The 23,362-nt window shown below is 40.0% G+C and overlaps 1 protein-coding gene across 5 annotated transcripts; it reads right to left on the bottom strand.

Annotated features, from left to right (window-relative positions):
• Positions 1-290: 290 nt before the first annotated feature.
• Positions 291-15,656, bottom strand: LOC130550773 (meprin A subunit beta-like). Of its 5 annotated transcripts, XM_057328282.1 has the most exons (16): positions 15,594-15,656; positions 15,324-15,385; positions 15,167-15,185; positions 14,644-14,685; positions 14,495-14,526; positions 14,299-14,377; positions 13,535-13,652; positions 13,289-13,464; positions 12,959-13,177; positions 12,577-12,723; positions 2,718-2,942; positions 2,055-2,498; positions 1,751-1,927; positions 1,519-1,627; positions 1,268-1,321; positions 291-1,065 (listed from the first exon to the last, which is right to left on the bottom strand). In XM_057328282.1, exons 2-16 carry the CDS (start codon positions 15,378-15,380, stop codon positions 972-974), a joined length of 1,992 nt encoding a protein of 663 aa, XP_057184265.1. In that variant the 5' UTR covers positions 15,381-15,385; positions 15,594-15,656; the 3' UTR covers positions 291-971. The 5 variants fall into 5 exon arrangements, with proteins under 5 accessions (XP_057184265.1, XP_057184261.1, XP_057184262.1 ...); XM_057328278.1 differs by having other exon boundaries at positions 14,299-14,526; XM_057328279.1 differs by having other exon boundaries at positions 14,299-14,526; positions 15,492-15,646.
• Between the last annotated feature and the right edge of the window lie 7,706 nt (positions 15,657-23,362).

Below are 23,362 nucleotides of genomic sequence, written 5' to 3'. Positions count from 1 at the left end.
AATTATATAATTATGATAATTAAACGAGTACATTAGTGTAAACATAAGCTTTTCGATTACATCAAACAGAAACAAAATAGGAATATTTGCTTGACCAGACGCATCAGCAGCAGCACATTGCAACATTACTCGTTTACCTCCAACTCTCTTTGCAGAATGCACAATCCTTGCTCCCCGCATCTACCCAACCATGTTCTCCTCCATAATCTTTTTTGCTACCCCAGATAGTCTTGCAGTGTGAAAAGAACAGTGACGCAAGACCTTTGAAAATTTGAAAACTTATTGTCTTTTATCGTGTCGTGTGTAAATGAACATTATAATAAACAGCTGGCTGTCATTTCCATTTGTTGACATGGATAGATTTAGATGAATATCATATATTAGGGTGGGTGTCCACCTTAGAAATAACCACCATATTTATAATGAAACCATCACATTCAATATATTAATTAAAAAAAACTTTAATAAAATTAATTTATTTGATGTGTGTTCTGCCTGCATTTGTTGTGCCACATGCTATTTAGTTTAAAGTGATAGCTCGCATTTTATTAAAGTATCCAAATTTGCCCCACCACTTTTAGAGTGGTGGTGCCACCCCTGCAGTGTAGATTGGAGTAGCATGTTTATTTCCTTTAATGATACAGACATTAGGTTTTACAGTAAAAATGGCACATGCTTTAATCTCTGTAATCTGCATCCTTGTTCTTTTGCATTAAAATTCAAACACATTTTAAATTGAGCAAAATGATAACTTGCTTTGAGGATTTAGGCAATGATTTCAATTAAAGGAATATTCAGATTTAAGCATGTAAGGTTTAGGGTTAAGATGAACATGATGATTGCTGTATATACTGTAGCTCATGTAAAAAAAATACACATTGATCATACACCAGAAATAACAGCGGGCTTAACATGAATCTAGTGCTTGAATTACATTTTTTGTGAAATTATGTAACTGTTATTTCTCATGATTAATTCAGCAGCAACAGAAACAAAACCACTAAGAGTATCAGAGAGGACCGAAGAGTCTTGGAGCTGGAACAACAGAAAATGTCCAGACAGTCACTAAAAGAGAAAAGAGATATACAGATGTGAGGAGGATAGTTATTGATAATACAAAATACTTTTTGTCTAAACAGTGAACCTTAGAAAAAATATTGTTCTCATATATTTCAGTGTTTGGGCTGCATGCTTTTTTTATGCAATAAACAATCTCAACCTTTTCAAGCCCTATAAAACAAAATAACCACATGAGACTGTGACCTACTGGTCAATGGGTCCCGGTAAGGTTGTAATGATTGGCTGAGGGGTGGTAAGAGCCCTAAGAAGCAAAAAAACAACAACAACATAAATAATTACATATATCATATTGGGTAACATTAAACTGTAAATGTAACATTTTTAACCGATGTTATTTTTGCTTATTCAGTGAACTCATTCTAAGCATCACTTTGTGCCACAAGTGTCTAAAATATCAACATCAGTCATGTTTAGAAAGGTTGGTAAATGGAGATTTACCTCAAAACACATGGACCCTGACTGACACTTTCATTAACCGTAGCGTTCATATGCTTCACTTTCACATTTGGACAGGGTACAGATTTATTCTGAAGCAGCCATGAGAGATCTAAAACAAAGTATTCTGGATTGGTAACAATATTTAGGCTCATAGATAAATGTGTTATCTCAGGACCAGCTGTGGACCATGTGAACATCATGAAAATCAGTTCTCTGAAGTCACCAAACCTACCTTGCATGCTGAAGAGAAATATGATGTCACCACCCTTGAGAAAGTCTCTTTTAGGGAGCTCATCTTTGTACATGAAATACTGATTGCCCCATCCACTTGTTACAAATACAGATTCGTTGCCAATAATGGTTTGAGTTCCATTGATTCGAGGGTTGTTCCAGAAATACGTGCCACCTTCTATAACAAAATGGGACAAAGAGATCTTTAGGGATAGTAATAACTTCATATTTAGCTCTAATGTGACAGTATATATTTAAATAACAGATGAAGAGGGATGGTGAAAACTAGTGAAATACTGTCTCACCAGTAACCAAAGTTGGGTCAGTGGTGATGCTCTTCTCATAGGACATGCGTCTCTGCATGTGTGGATTCTGGTCAAGCACCTGGAAGGTCACTTGTCTCCATGGACAAGGCCACTGCAGCTGATCATCAAACTCACCAGAGACCAGACGAACATACGTTGAAAAGTAAGTCACATCATTCCTCAAGAACACCTGATAGCGATAACCATCACTAGAGTAATACAATGGACTGTATATCTCAGAACCAGTTGGTGTGTCGTTCATGAGCTTCTCAAAGTCCCTTATCTGCCATATGTGAGGACACTCCGTCTGTGAAATATTGATATCATCCAATGAGAAACCTCCACTGGAGTTTCCAGCTCCTTTACTGGTTTCAAATAAGACCTGGAAGGTTTTATTTGCATTTAGTGGCACGTGGTGCAGCTGCCAGTATTTATTAGGGCGTCCTGCATAAAATGATCACAGTGTCACTTTGAGAAACCTCCTTGACAGAGTATGTGAACTTCATTTGCAAAAAGCATTTAATGCTTTGAAAAATATTGAAACATCTGTGTTTTTATACTGTAGTTATATTCTGTGGTGACTGTTTTACAATAGCAATGATGTTGGAAAGGTTAAAGACTAATATGAGGTGCTCTCTTTTATACTGTAGCAGCAGATAAGACCTGTGATCTGGCCCATGAGTCTCAAAGTTCCTCTGCTGTCTGCAGCATCACGGTATTCCCTGATCCAGATGTTGAGTTGATCATTCTCATTGGCACTGTGATAGTAATAGAACTGCAGGCACTGAACTTTGCAATTTCTTGTCGGGGTCATTTCTCTGCTCTCCAGTCGAGCCGAGTCGCCCTCCTTTCTCCCCACTGCATTGAAGTGCATGAAGAAAGAGGTCCCTGCAGGTAATAATATCAGTTTCATCGACATATTGGACACTGAGAAATAAGGGCGTCCAAGATGAAAACAATTTGATTATAACTTAAAGCAAACTCTCGATTTTATTTATTACAAAAAACATGCTTTCAATTTTCACTTCTCACGGCTTCTCCTCTAGTGGGTTTAAATGTATTTGTTTAGCAGACACCTTTATTCAAGATGACTTATTACGACATGTCATGGGTTCATTTATAACCCAACGTTTGGTTTTGTCCATATTTCACGCAACCATGTCTAGTGATATGACAAGAGTTTTGACCAGAAACTGCGTAACATACTCAGACCGGTTTTTCCTGAAGTTGTACAGCAGGTACCGGTATAACCAAGTGGTTGTTGTGATAGGGGAAGTACATCTCAGCTGATCATCAAACACCACTCCCATTGCCTTAAGCAAACCCTTAGTTAAAGGATTAAGGGAAGTCTTAATGAAAAGGGTTCACCTAAAGGCTTTCAAGAAGTATTTACTCTTAACTGCTAAGTGCTAAAATTTAGGACCAAACCCTTAAGTGTTAAACGCGATGACTCATATCAAGTTCATTGAAGAGGAAGAAAATAACAACGCACATTTTGAGAGATGGAAATTCTTCCTTGGATACAAAAGATAGGTGATAATAAAATATATATATATCAGTTATTTGATGGGTTTTAGCAGATTTAGAGTATATTTATCTAAAATAATAGTGTTGTCTTTTTTATACACATTCTCACTTCCAATTTGTCACACATTGAAGCTTGGTTAACACCCCTTTTTATCGCACAGAGTGCCGTTTAGCATCAGTTTTCCACGTGGGGGCTACTCCATTGCTTTCAATGACAAACCTTTGGCGTCAAAACGCAGACAAGACGGGCATGCAGTTTTTACCGTTATTATGAAATGATATACGTAAGGGATAATCCAAAGCTAGCCCAAGAGTTTTAATGCACAACGTGGAGGCCAAGAACCCCCCTCCGCAAAGTGCATTAAAATCCTTTAACGCACAGCTAGTTTAACGAGGGCTCAGACACAGAGGTGTGAGGATCCATATGCAGCTTTAATAATAGAATAAACTGTAACAATATAGCAGGCAATGGTCAGGGCAGGCAGATAACAATCACTGGTGATAAATAGTGATGGGCACTTTTGAAACAGGCTTCATGAAGCTTCGAAACCAGTATCAAATCTTTTGTATCGAATCAGTGCTTTGAAGCACATATCAAACTGGCTAAGTCAGGTGATTTTTAGCAAACGAGGCTTCATTAGGTCATTACTGTTTTGAAACGTTTCAAAACTTAACGACATTTCGCCACTAGAGGGTGTTGATCTGAAAGTAAACTCATAAACCAGTGTCTATAACTGATTTAACTGTAAATCAAGAAATAAAAAATAACCATGTTTGTAGTGATCTATGGACAGTGATCATCTCGGTATAAGTATCACTTAATGTGAAATCTAGCCAAATTTTACAAAACAACCAGAGCCATATGTTGTTTTATATATATATACAGTATATATATACACATATATATATATGTATGTCATATGCCAAATTTGTAACGGTTTCAGCACCACCGGCCACGCCCCCCATGTCTTCACCGCCAGCTCGCTTCACCCGTTCCCTCTCCCCGGAGTTCTGAACTCAGTTTCCCAGCATGCACCGCACATCCACCATTTTTGATTAGTCCACACCTGCATCACATCATCAGGATTCTATTTAAGTTTGCACCTTTTTGTTCTTCCCTGTTCAGTCTTGTTGTCTTCACTGCAATTCTTTACCCCGATAAGTATACTTACCTGTTTTTGAAATACTTACCTGTTTTTGGATATTCCTGTTTTTGAAATACTTACCTGTTTTTGGATATTCCTGTTTTTGAAATACTTACCTGTTTTTGGATATTCCTGTTTTTGAAATACTTACCTGTTTTTGGATATTCCTGTTTTTGAAATACTTACCTGTTTTTGGATATTCCTGTTTTTGAAATACTTACCTGTTTTTGGATATTCCTGTTTTTGAAATACTTACCTGTTTTTGGATATTCCTGTTTTTGAAATACTTACCTGTTTTTGGATATTCCTGTTTTTGAAATACTTACCTGTTTTTGGATATTCCTGTTTTTGAAATACTTACCTGTTTTTGGATATTCCTGTTTTTGAAATACTTACCTGTTTTTGGATATTCCTGTTTTTGAAATACTTACCTGTTTTTGGATATTCCTGTTTTTGAAATACTTACCTGTTTTTGGATATTCCTGTTTTTGAAATACTTACCTGTTTTTGGATATTCCTGTTTTTGAAATACTTACCTGTTTTTGGATATTCCTGTTTTTGAAATACTTACCTGTTTTTGGATATTCCTGTTTTTGAAATACTTACCTGTTTTTGGATATTCCTGTTTTTGAAATACTTACCTGTTTTTGGATATTCCTGTTTTTGAAATACTTACCTGTTTTTGGATATTCCTGTTTTTGAAATACTTACCTGTTTTTGGATATTCCTGTTTTTGAAATACTTACCTGTTTTTGGATATTCCTGTTTTTGAAATACTTACCTGTTTTTGGATATTCCTGTTTTTGAAATACTTACCTGTTTTTGGATATTCCTGTTTTTGAAATACTTACCTGTTTTTGGATATTCCTGTTTTTGAAATACTTACCTGTTTTTGGATATTCCTGTTTTTGAAATACTTACCTGTTTTTGGATATTCCTGTTTTTGAAATACTTACCTGTTTTTGGATATTCCTGTTTTTGAAATACTTACCTGTTTTTGGATATTCCTGTTTTTGAAATACTTACCTGTTTTTGGATATTCCTGTTTTTGAAATACTTACCTGTTTTTGGATATTCCTGTTTTTGAAATACTTACCTGTTTTTGGATATTCCTGTTTTTGAAATACTTACCTGTTTTTGGATATTCCTGTTTTTGAAATACTTACCTGTTTTTGGATATTCCTGTTTTTGAAATACTTACCTGTTTTTGGATATTCCTGTTTTTGAAATACTTACCTGTTTTTGGATATTCCTGTTTTTGAAATACTTACCTGTTTTTGGATATTCCTGTTTTTGAAATAAACTCCTTTTTCTTATCTACCTCCGTGGTGTGCTCTCCGTCTACCAGAACCCTGACAGTAGACTGAACCACACACCATGACCACACCACAGACTTCTCCCGGTCCTTCACCTCCAGCTCCCTCTGATCCCCTCTCTGAACTGGTCACCCTACTCCGGAACCAACCCGCACCTGCACTCCTTCCGTCTAACCCACCATCGGCGTCTAGTCCCATGGCCCTACCCAACCGATATACTGGCTCCGTGGAGGAGTGTAGCGGGTTCTGTCTCCAATGTGAGCTCTACATACAGTTGCACCCCGGTCAATTCTCCACGGACAAATCCAAGGTAGCCTTCATCATCTCCCTCCTGAGCGGTAAGGCCCTGAACTGGGCATACGGGATTTGGCAGGCCGGAGGACCACTTACCACTAATCTGAAGTCTTTTCTTGAGCACTTTAAAGGGGTCTTTGGCCAAGCAATGAATTACCTTTCGGTGCACGATCTACTGCTGAGGCTTCGACAAGGACGCCTTTCAGTGGCGGATTATGCCCTCCAGTTCCGCACCCTTGCGGCGACCAGTGGATGGAATGAGCCGGCGCTTGTCTCGGTCTACCGCCAAGGGCTACAGAACTCGATCCGATTACACATGGCCATCTACGATGACTCGGTCGGTCTGGAGGCTCTCATACAACGATCCATTAGTATCGCCCAACGTCTGTCAGCCTGTTCGCCGTCATCACCCGGTACATTTCCTCCACGGGTTACGACCTCTGCTTCCCGGACTCCTTCAGACCCAGAACCCATGGATGTGGATCGTTTTCGACTATGTCCTGAGGAACGTACACGGAGGCGGAACCTTAACCTTTGTCTGTACTGTGGAGGGTCAGGTCATCGCCTAGCCGTCTGCCCCGTCCGTCCGGCTCGACCAGCGGTGAGTTCTATCCATACACCGGCCTCCTTACCTCACCTTGCTCTTACCCAAGTGGTCATTATTGCACCTAACTTCTCTGTTCCAGTCCACGCCCTGATTGACTCTGGAGCCGCCGGGAACTTCATTTCTCTGAATCTTCTTACTCAGTTGGGCTTCCCGCGCCTAAGGAACGAGAGGACCATGTTTGTGCAAGACATCCTAGGAAAACCGCTGGGCCGAGGTCGGATCACACACCATTCCCCACCCATCACCCTTCACATCTCTCCCAGGCATACGGAGAAGATCTCCTTCTGGGTACTGGAGGGGTCCACCTCCGATATCGTCCTGGGACGACCCTGGCTGATGGAACGTCAACCTATCGTGGACTGGCGCACTGGCATCATATCCGGATGGGCGGGTCGCCCCGCCAACACCAGGGTCCCGATCAAGGAGGAAACTTTCCTAAAACCGGTACTACCCATCCTAGCCACTACCGTCGAGAGTCCTGAGGTCCTCAACTCCGGGGAGGTTCCCGTAGATTATCGGTCGTTCCAGGACGTCTTCTCCAAGCTGAGGGCTACGGAGCTGCCTCCTCACCGGCCATGGGACTGCGCCATTGAGCTGCTGCCTGGGGCCACAATGCCCAAAGGAAAGATCTATTCCTTGTCCATCCCGGAGCAGAAGGCCATGGAGGAGTATATCGAGGAGGCATTACAACAAGGTTTCATCCGACCGTCTGTCTCCCCTGCCGCGTCAAGCTTCTTCTTCGTAGGGAAAAAGGATGGAGGTCTTCGTCCCTGCATAGACTATCGGGTTCTCAATCGTCACACCAAGCGCTTCGCCTATCCTCTTCCCCTGATACCTGCCGCCCTGGAACAGTTACGCCATGCCACATTGTTCACCAAGCTGGATCTAAGAAGCGCCTACAACCTGATTCGGATTCGCCCAGGTGACGAATGGAAAACGGCCTTTGTGACTCCCAACGGTCATTACGAATATAAGGTCATGCCCTTCGGCTTGGTGAACGCCCCAGCAGTGTTCCAGAGCTTTATGAATGAGATCTTCCGGGACCTGCTGGGGAAATTCGTTATAATTTACCTCGACGATATACTTATTTACTCCCGCTCTCGACCCGCTCACGTTACCCATGTCTCCATCGTCCTCCAATGCCTACGCCAACATAAACTATACCTGAAACTCGAGAAATGCCAGTTTCACCAATCCACCATACAATTTCTGGGTTATATCATCTCTTTCAACCAAGTTACCATGGATCAGGGGAAGGTGGAGGCGGTCCAGAACTGGTCACAACCCCATACGGTGAGGGAGATGCAGCGGTTTTTAGGATTTGCTAATTTCTACCGGCGCTTCATCGCTGGATTCAGCTCTATTGCAGCTCCCCTCACCGCCATGACTGGAAAAGGCTCGAGATCCCTGTCCTGGAATCCCGAAGCTCTCAAAGCTTTTGACCAGATGAAGCAAGCCTTCTGTACTGCTCCTACCCTACTTCTACCCGACCCAGACCTGCCTTTTCTCGTGGAAGTGGATGCCTCTTCGACCGGGGTAGGAGCGGTGCTCTCTCAGCGGCAGGGGAAGCCTCCTAGACTCCATCCATGTGCCTACTTCTCCCGCAAGCTATCCCCGGCGGAGTTAAACTACGACATCGGGAATAAAGAGCTCCTAGCCATCAAACTGGCTCTGGAAGAATGGCGACACTGGCTGGAGGGCGCGAACTATCCCTTCACCGTGATCACCGATCACCGTAACCTGGAGTACCTCAAAGAGGCCCGGAGGCTGAATTCTCGTCAGGCCCGTTGGGCACTCTTCTTCTCACGGTTCGACTTCAAAGTGACTTACCGACCTGGCTCGCAAAATGGCAAAGCTGATGCTCTCTCCAGACAACACTACGTCACCCCAGATTTAACCGAACCTGAACCAGTGCTTCCTCCAGCCCTGTTCGTCTGCCCCATCCAGTGGGCCCTCGACCGGGACATCGCTGAACTCCAACACCCTACTCCGCCGGGAGGTCCCGAGGGTAGGATCTTTGTGCCATCCGAGCTCCGCACTACCCTCGTGGACTCTGCTCATTCTGTTCCGGGATCAGGACACCCAGGCAGACAGCGCACCCTCTCGCTCATCTCCGCCCGATACTGGTGGCCTGGGATGACTCAGGACATCGCCCGATTCGTCAAAGGATGCTCAGTCTGCGCCATCGCAAAGACACCACGTCGCCTGCCGGAGGGAAAACTACTCCCATTGCCCATACCCCAACGACCGTGGTCTCACCTCGCAGTGGACTTTATCACCGACCTGCCCCTGTCTGACACATTCACCTGTATCCTGGTGGCAGTGGATAGGTTCTCCAAAGCATGCAAGTTGATTCCCCTCACTCAGCTCCCCACTGCACTAGAGACGGCTGAGGCCCTGTTTACCCATGTGTTTCGCAATTACGGGCTTCCTGAAGACGTTGTGTCAGACAGGGGTCCCCAATTCATCTCCCGGGTCTGGAAGGCCTTCTTCGGAATACTGAACATCTCGGTGAGCTTGACCTCCGGATATCACCCTCAGGCGAACGGCCAGGCTGAGCGGAAGATACAGGACATCGGGAGGTACCTGAGATCATACTGCCATACTCACCAACACAGCTGGCACCGTTTCCTACCCTGGGCGGAGTACGCCCAAAACTCCCTTCGACAGACCTCAACCGGTCTCACCCCGTTTCAGTGTATCCTAGGATATCAACCTCCCCTGTTCCCCTGGTCTGGAGAACCCTCATCGGTGCCAGCTGTCGATCACTGGTTTCGGGAGAGCGAGAGGGTCTGGGACTCAGCTCACCACCACCTCCAGCAGGCTATCCGCAGGCAGAAGCTCCATGCGGACGCCCGAAGATCCCCAAACCCCCAGTATGCTCCAGGGCAACGGGTCTGGTTGTCCACAAGGGACTTACGCCTGCGACAACCCTGCCGGAAGCTGAGTCCCAAATACATCGGACCATTCCTCATCACTCGACAGATCAATCCCGTCACCTTCCGCCTCCAGCTGCCCAAACACTACCGGATCTCCCCCTCCTTTCACGTTTCCCTTCTCAAACCCTTTATTACTCCTGTTTCTGTTTCCTCTACAGACCCTGCTGTAACAACAGATCTGCCTCCTCCTCCACCACCTCTGGACGCCGCCCAACAGATCTTCAGGGTAGAGGAGATCATGGACTCCAGGAGACGGGGAGGTCACCTCGAGTACCTAATCAACTGGGAGGGCTACGGACCTGAAGAACAATCCTGGGTACCACGGATTGACATTCTAGACCAAGCACTCCTACGAGAGTTCCACCAAACCCATCCTGAACGTCCGGGTCCTCGACTTCGAGGTCGACCCCGTCACCCTGGTAGGTCCGCTGGAGCGGACCATGGAGGAGGGGGTACTGTAACGGTTTCAGCACCACCGGCCACGCCCCCCATGTCGTCACCGCCAGCTCGCTTCACCCGTTCCCTCTCCCCGGAGTTCTGAACTCAGTTTCCCAGCATGCACCGCACATCCACCATTTTTGATTAGTCCACACCTGCATCACATCATCAGGATTCTATTTAAGTTTGCACCTTTTTGTTCTTCCCTGTTCAGTCTTGTTGTCTTCACTGCAATTCTTTACCCCGATAAGTATACTTACCTGTTTTTGAAATACTTACCTGTTTTTGGATATACCTGTTTTTGAAATACTTACCTGTTTTTGGATATTCCTGTTTTTGAAATACTTACCTGTTTTTGGATATTCCTGTTTTTTGAAATACTTACCTGTTTTTGGATATTCCCGTTTTTTGAAATACTTACCTGTTTTTGGATATTCCTGTTTTTTGAAATACTTACCTGTTTTTGGATATTCCCGTTTTTTGAAATACTTACCTGTTTTTGGATATTCCCGTTTTTTGAAATACTTACCTGTTTTTGGATATTCCCGTTTTTGAAATAAACTCCTTTTTTCTTATCTACCTCCGTGGTGTGCTCTCCGTCTACCAGAACCCTGACAAAATTATCCAACATATAAGCTGAGTGCAGTAAAAAGTCAATGGTCAATTCTATGGGACCATTTTGAGAACAACCTTGTGATGTGTGTGATGGATGGCAAATATAACACTTATCAATGTTCAAACACATGCACTCCTACCACCTTCATTTATTGGATGGGCATAGGTGTAGCCATAATATCTGCTGTCCTTAAGGATATTAAAAACTCGAAAAAAAAAAAAAACATTAAAGAAACACTATTTTATGACTCCTAGAATGATGTGAAGACGCTTCAACCAAGATTTGAACCCTCGACGACAGAACGCCAGTCAAGATCACTAACCACTCCCCCACACTCTTTAAAGCTCAATCACGAACAAACAGATAATAATGCGTCGGCGATTGTCTAAATCGTTGTTATATAAGTGTCTTAGAGCAACATGCCAAATCTCTGAGGCAGCCGTATTCATAACAGCTAACTGTGGATTATCCCGCTTATACCATAGTCATTTGCCAAGTTAAAGCTTTAATTGATGTTTACAGTGTAATTTTAGATCAAACAGGTGAAAATTACAGTTATTTTGTCAGTTAATTTCAAATGTAATCAAACTAACTGGAGCTACCCGTGCGTTGAAGGGTTTTAATGCACACCTTCCAGCCAATCAGAATCGAGTATTCAAACAGACCACTGTACAATAGTGAATAATTTTACAATGGGAAATAATTTTAAATTTAAACAGCCAGGATAACCGTATTTGTATTACACTGTTCAGTCATTTTGAGAACGTAACCTAACCCATTTATTTATTATAAATAAATTTGCATCTGCAACACATGTTGTAATACTTTTTTCACCAATTTATGCAATAAATTCCTGTGACTGTTCTTTCACTCATGTGTTGTGTTTTGTATGCTTGAGAAGTGGTTCACCCAAAAATGGTCCCTATTGACTTGACCATCGTCATTTCTATTCCTACATTGAACTATTCCTTTAAATGCGCCTTGAACTGATGCGTAAGGCAAACAATCTAAAAGCAAAGGCTATGCTTCGAGAAGTGACGCAGTGACGTCATGTCTTTCTTGGTCTAGTGGCAGGATCATGACAGAGCCTCATATTTTGTGTGGAGAGAGGCATGTTATTGTTGGTTCTGACATAACATGCGTTCTCTCCGGTCTCGTCTTTGGCCCCTCCCCTCTCGTTTCCTCGTTTAGCTTTCCATTAGTGTTTCATTCCCTGCACCTGCCTTGTGTTAATTTACCTTGTTTTCCTCCCAATATAATGCCCTTGTGTCTTCTGTCCTGTGCTAGTTTGTTTCGTTCTATGTCTTGATGACATTGCATCTTGTTCCTGCCTGTATTACATTCCAAGTCAAGTTAAGTCTAGTCAGTGTAAGTTCTTGTCAAGTGTTGTTTTTGTCCAGTTTTAGTTAGTTTACGTTCCTGTGTTGTCTGCCATCATTATTCCCTTGATTTCCCCCCTCGTGGGTCTTTGTTTTTGTATTTTTGTTAATAAATCATTGTTTCATTTACCCCTTACCCGTTGTCTGCAATTTGGTTCTCTGTCCCTGCAAAACCGTGACAGAAGGGCACTGACTAATCATCAAAATTTTGCAAGTTTGGGAGTGAGGATGTGTTCTAACAACATTCACTGAAAATCTCACCATTTGAACAGTAGGTGTGGTCAGTGACATTGACATCACTCACTGAACTCACTCTCTGCCATCCATGTTCAGATGTAGAACAAACACTCATCTTACACTGAGACTCGTCATCAAAACTACAGTGGTCAAGGAAAGACGTAGATGAATCTATAACACAAATGAAACGTATGTAAACAAATGAAGAAACGCAAAGGATTAAAGAGTTTCCGGGTGACATATTTCAAGTGACATTCTTGTGTCTTTTGTTGTTTGGTGGTGTTGTGTAACTCTGACACGTACCAGCTGTATTTATAAGAAAAATTAATTCCAAACACAAATTCCTTGTGTTACATTCAATAGAATCCACCCTGCAATAAAGGTCATATAATTGACAAACACTTACTGCATTTGTAGAGTGTGTTGAGCTCAACAGCATCATATTCACTCATGTCCAGACGCTGACCAATCACATTCTCAAACTCAGGACGTCTGGTGACAATTGTGGATCCGTTACCATTGCTGAAGGTATTTTTATTATAATGCATCACAGACGTGTAGTCATACGGTGTGCCTTGGATGCTTGTTGTATTCTCACTGTATTTATCAAAATTTCTCTCATACCCTGAAAATAAAAACTACTAAAGTTATCGTGCTGGATTGTTAATAAGGAATAACTCATGGTCATCATTAATATTTTTGAATGTACAAAAGAGGTGAAACATTACAGGACAACCTGATAGGATGTTTTCAAATTTTATTGTCACATAATCATCTCTGTCATATCTTGACTGTTCATGGAAAAATCCCAGTGCGTGAAGAAACTCATGCTCAACAATGCCTATGATGCCACAGCCATTTCCAATGGAAAGACTCTGACCCGGGGAAACCCGCCCGATATATGACCAACACCTGCAAAATCAGCATCAATTGATCTATATGTGTAGTCTACATATAGATAGTTAATGGAACTGTACTGTACCCCTCACGCTTCTCCACGGAAATGTAAAAATCTTCTGTCGTCCTGAGCTTAAAGTCAATACATGATTTCAGTCTGAACTGCTCAAAAGCTCTCAGTATAACTCCTCTAGAGTCCATACCTATAACCACAATCAAAACCCATGAAGTACACACAAAAACTGAAATCTAAGTCAAAAGATCTTCATTCTAAAAAATACAATTTCTTTTTAGTCATCACAGACCAACAGTCATAAACCACATGACATGCTAGACTATACATCTGGATTTTTTAAAATTGCTCTTCGGCAAGTACATGTTAATTCATTTTGAGCTAGAAACACACCATGAAATGCAAGTGCAAACAGATTTTTGTGCTGAATATAAGAGAAAGAGCACCCCAATAAAGGACACAGACTTCTTGTCAGATCATTATTTCTGACAGACTCATACTGTATGCAGGTGGCAGGTTGTCATACAGCTGCACTCTCTCGACATGTTGTGCCTTGATTCAAATAAATCTTGTAAATATCATGCAAATTATTATCTCCATAATACATCAGGTTTTGTTATCTTATGTACGCACAATGTTCCGCAAGATATACTAATAATGGTTTGTTGAAAATATAATTCAAAAGACTGTTACACTGACAGGAATTTGCAGTATTACTTTGTAATAACATACAATTACTGTTTCACAGACCACAACGTAACTTTCCACAAGTTGAAATAGGAAGGATAAAAACACATATTTATAAACATACTTGAAAAAACAACAAATAGTCTTACTCAGATCAGCACTCAGTACATAGGGGACAGGGATTTCCCATCTGAGTTGTTTATCCAAAACTGAACTCCTTTGCCTTGACTTTAAAGCAGATAATATGCAGTGATTATCAGCAGGAAGTGTGTGTGTGTGTGGGTGTGGGTGTGTGTTGATAATATCTGTCCTAATATAGAAACTTGCCAGGGTACTAGAACTCACCACCATGATGTCTCCCTCTTTAAGATGTAAACCTAATGCCACAAAACACATATGCTCACATTTCATGAAAAAAATTATAAACACTAAAATATTTGTGTTACATTACTGCTTTACTGGGTTATTTATATTATATAATACAGCAGTTTTACCTTTGTTTATATCAGGAATGTCCTTCCATTCCTCGTCAACATCTTATAGAAAGTAGAAAGAAAACAAGAAGTTTATTTTAAATGTAGAGTTGTGTTCATTGCGTTTAAATCGGGGGATTTTATTTTCAAGTAATCTGAAATATTGTCTCTGCGTGATCTTAATATCAAACTTAATTTTGATATGAGAGTAGTAGCTCAAATCTCTTGTTATAGCTTTCAATCAAAATGTTTATAGTATGTTTGTATGTTTTCGTGTGGCCTCGCTGTATATCAGAAACAAAGGTTTATAAATGTTGCATAGTCTTTTAGAGACGTATAAACAGAAGTTAAATATATGAATTGTACAGTGATTACTAATAAAATTCATACGTCTTTGATGATGTAAACCTAACTTCATTTGCAAAATGCTGGATAACAACATGATGCAAAGAAACACATATAGTACTGTATTATATATAAATATACAAAATCACATTACAGTAATTTAACAATAAAGTTAATATTGACTTTATGTTGTACTCACCAGTAACAGTTGATGAAGGCTGAATTGAGGACATGAGAAAGCAATATTAAAACATCTCAAAAATCTATATTATCAGTATATATACACTAACTTAACACATATACACCTACCAGTGTATTCGCTATGTAATGTACATATTATTTACTGTCAAACTTACCATTGGTGATACGGGGCAAAAAGCCAAGCTCAGTAGAAGAAAAGCCCACAAAATCATCTTTACTGTAAATCATATTTATCAAATTTAACTGTTGCTCAAAATTTAAAATGCCTAAAATAATACAATAGTTTATCTAATCATTTTAACTCAGTGCATTCAAATCCATACCATTTAACTTGAATGATCATTTATTAATCATAAGTTCATGTTTTAATTACTATCCCAGGTACATGTAAGACCAAAATCAATGTTAAAAATCTTCTTACTCACTGCCGAGTATGTTAAAGTACAGAAATAGTCTTGCTGTCACTCAGACTGTCAAATGAAATCCTCTCCTACATGTCAAGTTAATTTCATTATCTTTCTTCCTCATCTTAGTAACCATGACCTTTCTCAGAGACCACACCCCGTCATAAGGCTATTTTTATGTGTATTTTATAATCTAATAATTTAGTACATTACAGTTATTGAAATAATATTATATTATGTTATGTATTTAACACATTTAACACATAATAACCATATTTATTTTGTGTGGCACAGACTTGTACTTGTGGCTTTTTTTACTTTTTGTTAAAAATGTAAGTATACTAATGAATGCTGTGAAGGTATTGTTCATTGTTAGTTCATGTTTAAAAAAGAACTCTGGTTAAAAACTGGTAGTTGAAGAATGAATATTCTGTCATGAATTACTCACCCTCAAGTCGTTTGATAACCCTGGGACTTTTGTTCATTTTCAAAACACAAATTAAGACGCGTACGGAGGAAATTGTTGAATAAAGTCATTATTTTTGTACTGCTTTCTTTTTTTGAAAAGTGTTGTTTTAGGTTTTAAGGTTACAGTGGGAGTGAATTGGGTCCCTCTTCTCAAGCTTTAAAAGGACACAAAAACTTTGTAAATTAACTGCACATGACTAAGTGTCATGAAGGCACAAAAATGCTGACTCATGTAGTGGGTGTTATGGCAACAGACAGACAGTTGCTTAGTTTCACTTTTGTGAATGCACACATACTGTAAATCAGTATTTTTACGTTTATTTGTTTAGCGGATGCTTTTATTCAATGGACTTAGAAACAAAAGAGCACATAACATTTTGTCCAATGAGCTATAAGCTACAGTATAAGCGATTGTTTATATATAAGATAATTTAGACAGTGAATGTGGAATGTTTATTATTTTCTAGCCTATTTATAATAATTCTATTTTAAATAATAATAGAAGTCAGATGATTTATTTGAAAGTTAAATGGATTTTTGTTTTATGTGAATAGAGCTGTTGATTTTGTACCAAAAAATACCAGTTTGCTGTTATTGTCCACTATTGTCTACACTGAAAAAAATTTTTTACGCTTAAGTTACTTAAAAATATAATGCATCATTTTTGTGACCAATTTTTTAAGCCAGTTATACATGAAAATTGTAGCAGCATTACCTTAATTTCTTTAGTAGGCATTGCTTAAATTTTTGAGTAACCCTAACCCTATTCCCAGCAAGGGATTTTGCTTAATTTTTTCGGTTGGTGTGACTCACAATTTTAAGTTGTTTTACGAACACATTTTTGTTATTTATACCAAAAAAGTCCAGTTTACCCTAATGATAAAATGTAAACTCATTTACAGTAGATTAATAATTTTATGTTCTTAACACCTAAAATACAGAAACAATGGATAGCTGTGAAATGGTAAAAGCTTTATTTTTTCACTGAATAATTTAAACATGAAACATACTGTACAGCAGTTCAGAAATGTAAATTTCATTGTACAACAAAAACAAATAAACGATACTAAATAACAGACATTCTGACAACATTATAACAACAGTAACCATCAACATGGCTAAGGCTGGTTTTTAATGGTTTTTAATATTTGTGCTGTTGTATGCATGAGTGTGTATGTGCGTTTGATAACAGTGAAGAGTTATGTTATTTATATCATGTTTGTGTGTGGCCTTGTATGCTTGCATGTTAAGTGTGGTATTGAGCTGAATATGGAGATCTGGAGGAGATCCCCCCTCTGGTGATTACTGTGTGCTCTGCAAGGTTAATTAACTTCACCATTATTGTCCTGAAACAAAGCAATATGATATTAATGTATAATATCAATTTAGAATAGTATAAAATATATAAATATACATACTGATAATTAAAAGAATTTAAAGAATCAATATGAACTGTTATGTTGCACACATAGGTCTGCTGCGTCATGTGGATTCTGCATAAGTTCTTACCTAGTTCTGTATAAGTTCCTCACTATGAAAATCAGGTCTCCCAAGATTTTTTTAACATTCATTGAGGAATTGGCTTTCCTAAAATATAAAACAAAGATATTAAAGTCACATAATGGAACTGTCATGGCTCTGCTTCATTTAGTCATGTTTTTCTTGGTCTTGTAGCAGAGCCATGACAAAGTCTTTGGTTTGGTGTGGAGAGAAACATATTATTGTCCTTTTGACAATAATATACGTTCTCTCCAGTGTCTCGTCATTGGCCCCGCTCCTCTCGTTTCCTTGTTATCCTTCCCTGAGTGTTTGATTAACCACACCTGCCCCATGTCGTTATCCCTGTTTGTCTTCCCTTTAAATACCCTCTTGTTTCTTTGTCTTGTGCTCGTGGATTGTACTGTACTTCGTTCCATGTGGTGGTTGTGCCTTGTCTGTATTCGCCAGTGTGTCGTCTTGGAATTACCCTCGTGTCCGTTCAAGTTTGTGAGTGTGTTCCTGTTCTGTTATTTTATATACTTTGCCTTATTTAAGATGTTGTGTTGTGTTCTGTTTAGTTTGTTTTTCCCCACCGAGGGAAGTGTTTTGTTCCAGTTTGCACTCTAGTTCGTTCTTGTATTTACACCCCCTCGTGGGTTTTTGTTTTGTGTTTTTTTGTAAATTAAATATCTTGTTTAACCCCTTCACCACTGCCTGCCTGCATTTGGGTTCTTCCTCGCACCACATCTTGACAGGAACTTTACCAGAACTTCACATCATTGCCATATGTAATGTCACACTAACAAAGTTGATTGTACTTAACACTACTGTGTTTTGTTCACTTACACTGCTCAGTATGCAAAATATGCGTTTATGACACACACAAACAATTATATAAGTATTACAATAAAAGAAAAATTAATCACTAGCCTTAGCCGACACAATTCTCCTCTGTGTCTGCAAAGTGACAGTTTGCCGTTTTAAGGAGGGCTTCTAACCAACACGATGCATAGAGATTTGAGCCCGCTGTTCCAACCTCTGCCTCGCACTTCTAGCTCACGGTAAGCGGTCACACCCTGTCCGCACCTCAAGATGCGACATGACAAAAAATAACAGAAACCATTAACAAGGCGTTTGTCGCCTTGCATTGCAACGCTCGCACGCGGTATCTATAAACAGATGAAAGGGAGACAGATGAACGGTTTGAAATAAAGCAATGACGGCTTCGTGCTCTTTTTAACTTACAAATGTTGTCTGTTAATGTGTCGCGTTGTGTCAAATTGAAACTAAACAGCGCAACGAGCTGGACGGCGAATATAACTATCAACGTGTTTCCATGCCTTCATAAAAGTATGCATTCTTGATTGTTTACCATAAATCTCATTTAAGCAAGTTAAATAAAATTTCTTCTCACAAAAGTTGAAGCGCGCTGTGCACGGACGTTTCTGTACATTTGATATCTAGGAGCTTATTTAAAACACTAAGAAACGTGCACCACCACCACAATTAAACTTATTTAAAATGAAAACACTAAGAAACATGTATCTTCACACTATTGGGGGGATTTATTTGATAAATCATTTTAGTATAAAACAAGTTAAGTTTACTCCCCTTTATGGTCTGAGGAGATGATTTTCAGAAAATGGCCGCTGCTGTGTCACATCATCTAACCAAATCTTAAAATGTTTTGTCAAATTGACTAATAACCAGATTCATGCGACTTTACTAAAAATTACTTGCTGTGTTTACTCATTATTTTAAGCAAACTGCAATCTCAATACATTTTGTAACATTTATAGCCAGAAAAGTAATGTGCAAAACTTATTTTTTTTAGGAAAATCAGCCTATTTAATTGAGCCATATTTACTATGGCCATGAATCATTTACAGTGTATTGTTTTTCATCCAGGAGTGGTAGAATGCCAGTACTTGAAGATTTGGAGACTGAATAAAAATGTGTAAATTTGTGTTAAGTGGTTAAAACTGTGCTGCTTTGTTCTGAGCTGAAGTAGATTAGATTTGCATTTATTTAATGGGAAAATTGTTACAAAGTGCATTACATTTATTATTCCTACTTGGAACACATGGACCAGTTAGGGTGTAGTGCACGTCTACAGAATCTGCAAGAAGGGTGATTGTTCATGAAAATGTTTTGATGTCATGGCATCTTGTGACTGTGGTTTCATTCAGGTTTTGAATCAGATAAGGAAGTCTTACTGTGTGAAAATATAATATAATATTTGACACATGTTTTAAATAAAATGACAGATGACATGCCACACATTCTTTCTTCCTTCGTTGAGTGTGAAGAGCAAACTATACTTGACTTACCTGTCCTGAAGGGATGGGTGCCGTTTTGCTGCTGGCAAAACTACAAAAAAATTCTTCAGTTAAGTTCCTTTGAATGTTTGTCTTCATTCATCATAACTGGTCTACAGGTCTTTTACTGTAAATCCCCTACAGTCCTACAAAAGCATGACTTTTATATTTGACTTTTGTTACTAGGTACTAGAAACAAAGAATGTTACATTCAAAAAGATCTATATACACTGAACAAAATTAAAAACGCAACACTTTTGTTTTTGCCCCCCATTTTTCATGACTTTTTCTATATACACAAAAGGCCTATTTCTCTCAAATATTGTTCACAAATCTGTCTAAATCTGTGTTAGTGAGCACTTCTCCTTTACCGAGATAATCCATCCACCTCACAGGTGTGGCATAAAAAGATGCTTATTATACAGCATGATTATTGCACAGGTGTGCCTTAGGCTGGCCACAATAAAAGGCCACTCTGAAATGTGCAGTTTTATCACACAGCACAATGCCACAGATGTCGCAAGTTTTGAGGGAGCGTGCAATTGGCATGCTGACTGCAGGAATATCCACTAGAGCTGTTGCCCATGAATTGAATGTTCATTTCTCTACCATAAGCCGTCTCCAAAGGCGTTTCAGAGAATTTGGCAGTACATCCAACCGGCCTCACCATCGCAGACCACGTGTAACCACACCAGCCCAGGACCTCCACATCCAGCATCTTCACCTCCAAGATCGTCTGAGACCAGCCACCCGGACAGCTGATGCAACAATTGGTTTGCATAACCAAAGAATTTCTGCACAAACTGTCAGAAAAACGTCTCAGGGAAGCTCATCTGCATGCTCGTCATCCTCATCGGGGTCTCGACCTGACTGCAGTTCGTCGCCGTATCCGACTTGAGTGGGCAAATGCTCACATTCGATGGCGTCTGGCACTTTGGAGAGGTGTTCTCTTCACGGATGAATCCCGGTTTTCACTGTACAGGGCAGATGACAGACAGCGTGTATGGCGTCGTGTGGGTGAGCGGTTTTCTGATGTCAACGTTGTGGATCAAGTGGCCCATGGTGGCGGTGGGTTTATGGTATGGGCAGGCGTATGTTATGGACAATCAACACAGGTGCATTTTATTGATGGCATTTTGAATGCACAGAGATACCGTAATGAGATCCTGAGGGCCATTGTTGTGCCATTCATCCATGACCATCACCTCATGTTGCAGCATGATAATGCACTGCCCCATGTTGCAATTCCTGGAAGCTGATAACATCCCAGTTCTTGCATGGCCAGCATGTCCATGTCACCCATTGAGCATGTTCCATTTCCTGCCAATATCCAGCAACTTCGCACAGCCATTGAAGAGGAGTTGACCAGCATTCTACAGGCCACAATCAACAACCTGATCAACTCTATGCGAAGGAGATGTGTTGCACTGCGTGAGGCAAATGGTGGACACACCAGATACTGACTGGTTTTCAGACCCCCCCCAAAACAGTAAAACTGCACATTTTAGAGTGGCCTTTTATTGTGGCCAGCCTAAGGCACACCTGTGCAATAATCATGCTGTCTAATCAGCATCTTGATATGGCACACCTTTGAGGTGGATTGATTGTCTTGGCAAAGGAGAAGTACAATATTTGAGAGAAATAGGCCTTTTGTGTACATAGAAAAATGGGGGCAAAAACAAAAGTGTTGCGTTTATAATTTTGGTCAGTGTATATATTTTTTAAAGATCTTAATCATTATATATTATGGTGAAGTGCAGTGTTAGAGACTGGGGACAAGTCTTTAATATAGTTTTTATCAATCTTTTAAATGTTACAGCTTGAATTTGCAGTTAGAATTGTATGTAGGACACTTTTTGCTTCATAATAAAAAATATTTTTGAAATACTTTTCATGCAGTATATACATATAAAGTCCTGGGGACAGAAATTCGCCCAGGCAAATGTTTCATGAATGAGGCCCAATGTGTGTAAAGCCTAAAATACACTACAAGACTTGCTAAGATTTTCAGTCTGGACTTGTTGCTGAAAGTCTGTGCCAGTCTGCAGATTTGATCAGTTAGTGTGTTTCTATCTGAAACTTTCAAAAAGTCTGCAAGTGTATGATGTCTAGTTTAAAAAAAAATCTGTTCAGATTTGTAAAGTCTTCCAGCCATTAGTAGAGGTAAATATGGAATAAACTTAATAAACTTAAACTTAAATAATTAAGCATGGAAAACACAGGACCTTTGTCACTTTGTAGTCGCTACAATGATTTGGATTTGGGTAATTCCAGCGGTATGGATGCGACAATTGCAGTCAAAACTTGAAGTTTAAATTCCCAGAAAATTAATTTGTTACCAATATATTGAACCATCTGTTTATATTTTTCTACAGCCTAACAATAGAGTGCAGACTTCAGAAAAAAATCAGTATATGCACGAGTTTTCTGTTTAAAAAAAGGAAAAAATAATGCGTTATGGATGTGACAAAAAAAGACACGTTTTTGGGAAACAGGAAGCTTTGTTGAAATTCTGAGAATTAAAAGGCACAAACCAAAAGCAATAACACGCAATAAATGGAGAAGGGATGGCTCTTTATATAACATGAAATATTGATTTTGTTTTAATAAATGTGTTTGCATTCATAAGGAAAAAACAATGTTACGCCCGTGACATATCTCCGTTACGGCCGTGACAGCTCTGAAACCGGCACTTACCCGACTATGGAAAATCATGAACAAATGCTTTACATTCACAATCAGATACTTCAAATGGATATCGGATATGTCCTCCGAGATATCAGTAGATTCGGCTGCAAAATTCATCAACTTCATACAAAACAGCCACACTGCAAATGATATGGTTTCACATATTATTAATGTGTAACCAGCGTCTGCGTTCAAGGAGACCCTGACGGAGTGGCGGCGTTTGCGCTGATAATCTCGCGTTCATTGTAGGCTACTTTCCAAGATCTGATAGAGGCGCGCGAATATGCTCGCCTTTTTAAAGATGCACATGCGGCGCGTTTAGAGCGCGAATATGCTCGCTTTGGCCGGATTCATATTTCGCATCTTTTCCTCGAGCATATTCGTTATTTTAAATGTAGACGCGCGGCAGCCGCGCGGAAATAGGGGGCGACGCGGTCGTGACGCGCATGCGGTGCGACGCGCTCTTTTTTCAGGCGCGTCGGCGCCGCATCGAGATGAAAAAATCTCAACTTTTCAGAAAGGCGCAAGCGCACCGCAGGTCATATGACAACAACCAACCAGCCAATATAGACAAGCACAATGAAGATGGAGACACAGCCCAGATAGCACAATCCATCTGGTTTACGTCTATTTGACGTCTGCATTTACATCTGTAAGACATCTGCAATACATAGTTTGCTCATCTGCAATACGTCTCGGAGACGTCTGAACGTCTGTAATACGTCTGCTAAAGATCTGGAGATCTGCTGCTTAAAAACATCTGCTAAACATCTTAGAAAGAGCTGTTGTACATCCATTCTAAATCATAAACATCTTACAGACATCTTCTAGATGTCT

Source organism: Triplophysa rosa, unplaced genomic scaffold, assembly GCF_024868665.1.
Source record: "Triplophysa rosa unplaced genomic scaffold, Trosa_1v2 scaffold428, whole genome shotgun sequence".
NCBI lineage: Eukaryota > Metazoa > Chordata > Actinopteri > Cypriniformes > Nemacheilidae > Triplophysa > Triplophysa rosa.
Note: the sequence above shows the minus strand (reverse complement) of the source record. Positions and strands in the feature narration are given on the sequence as shown.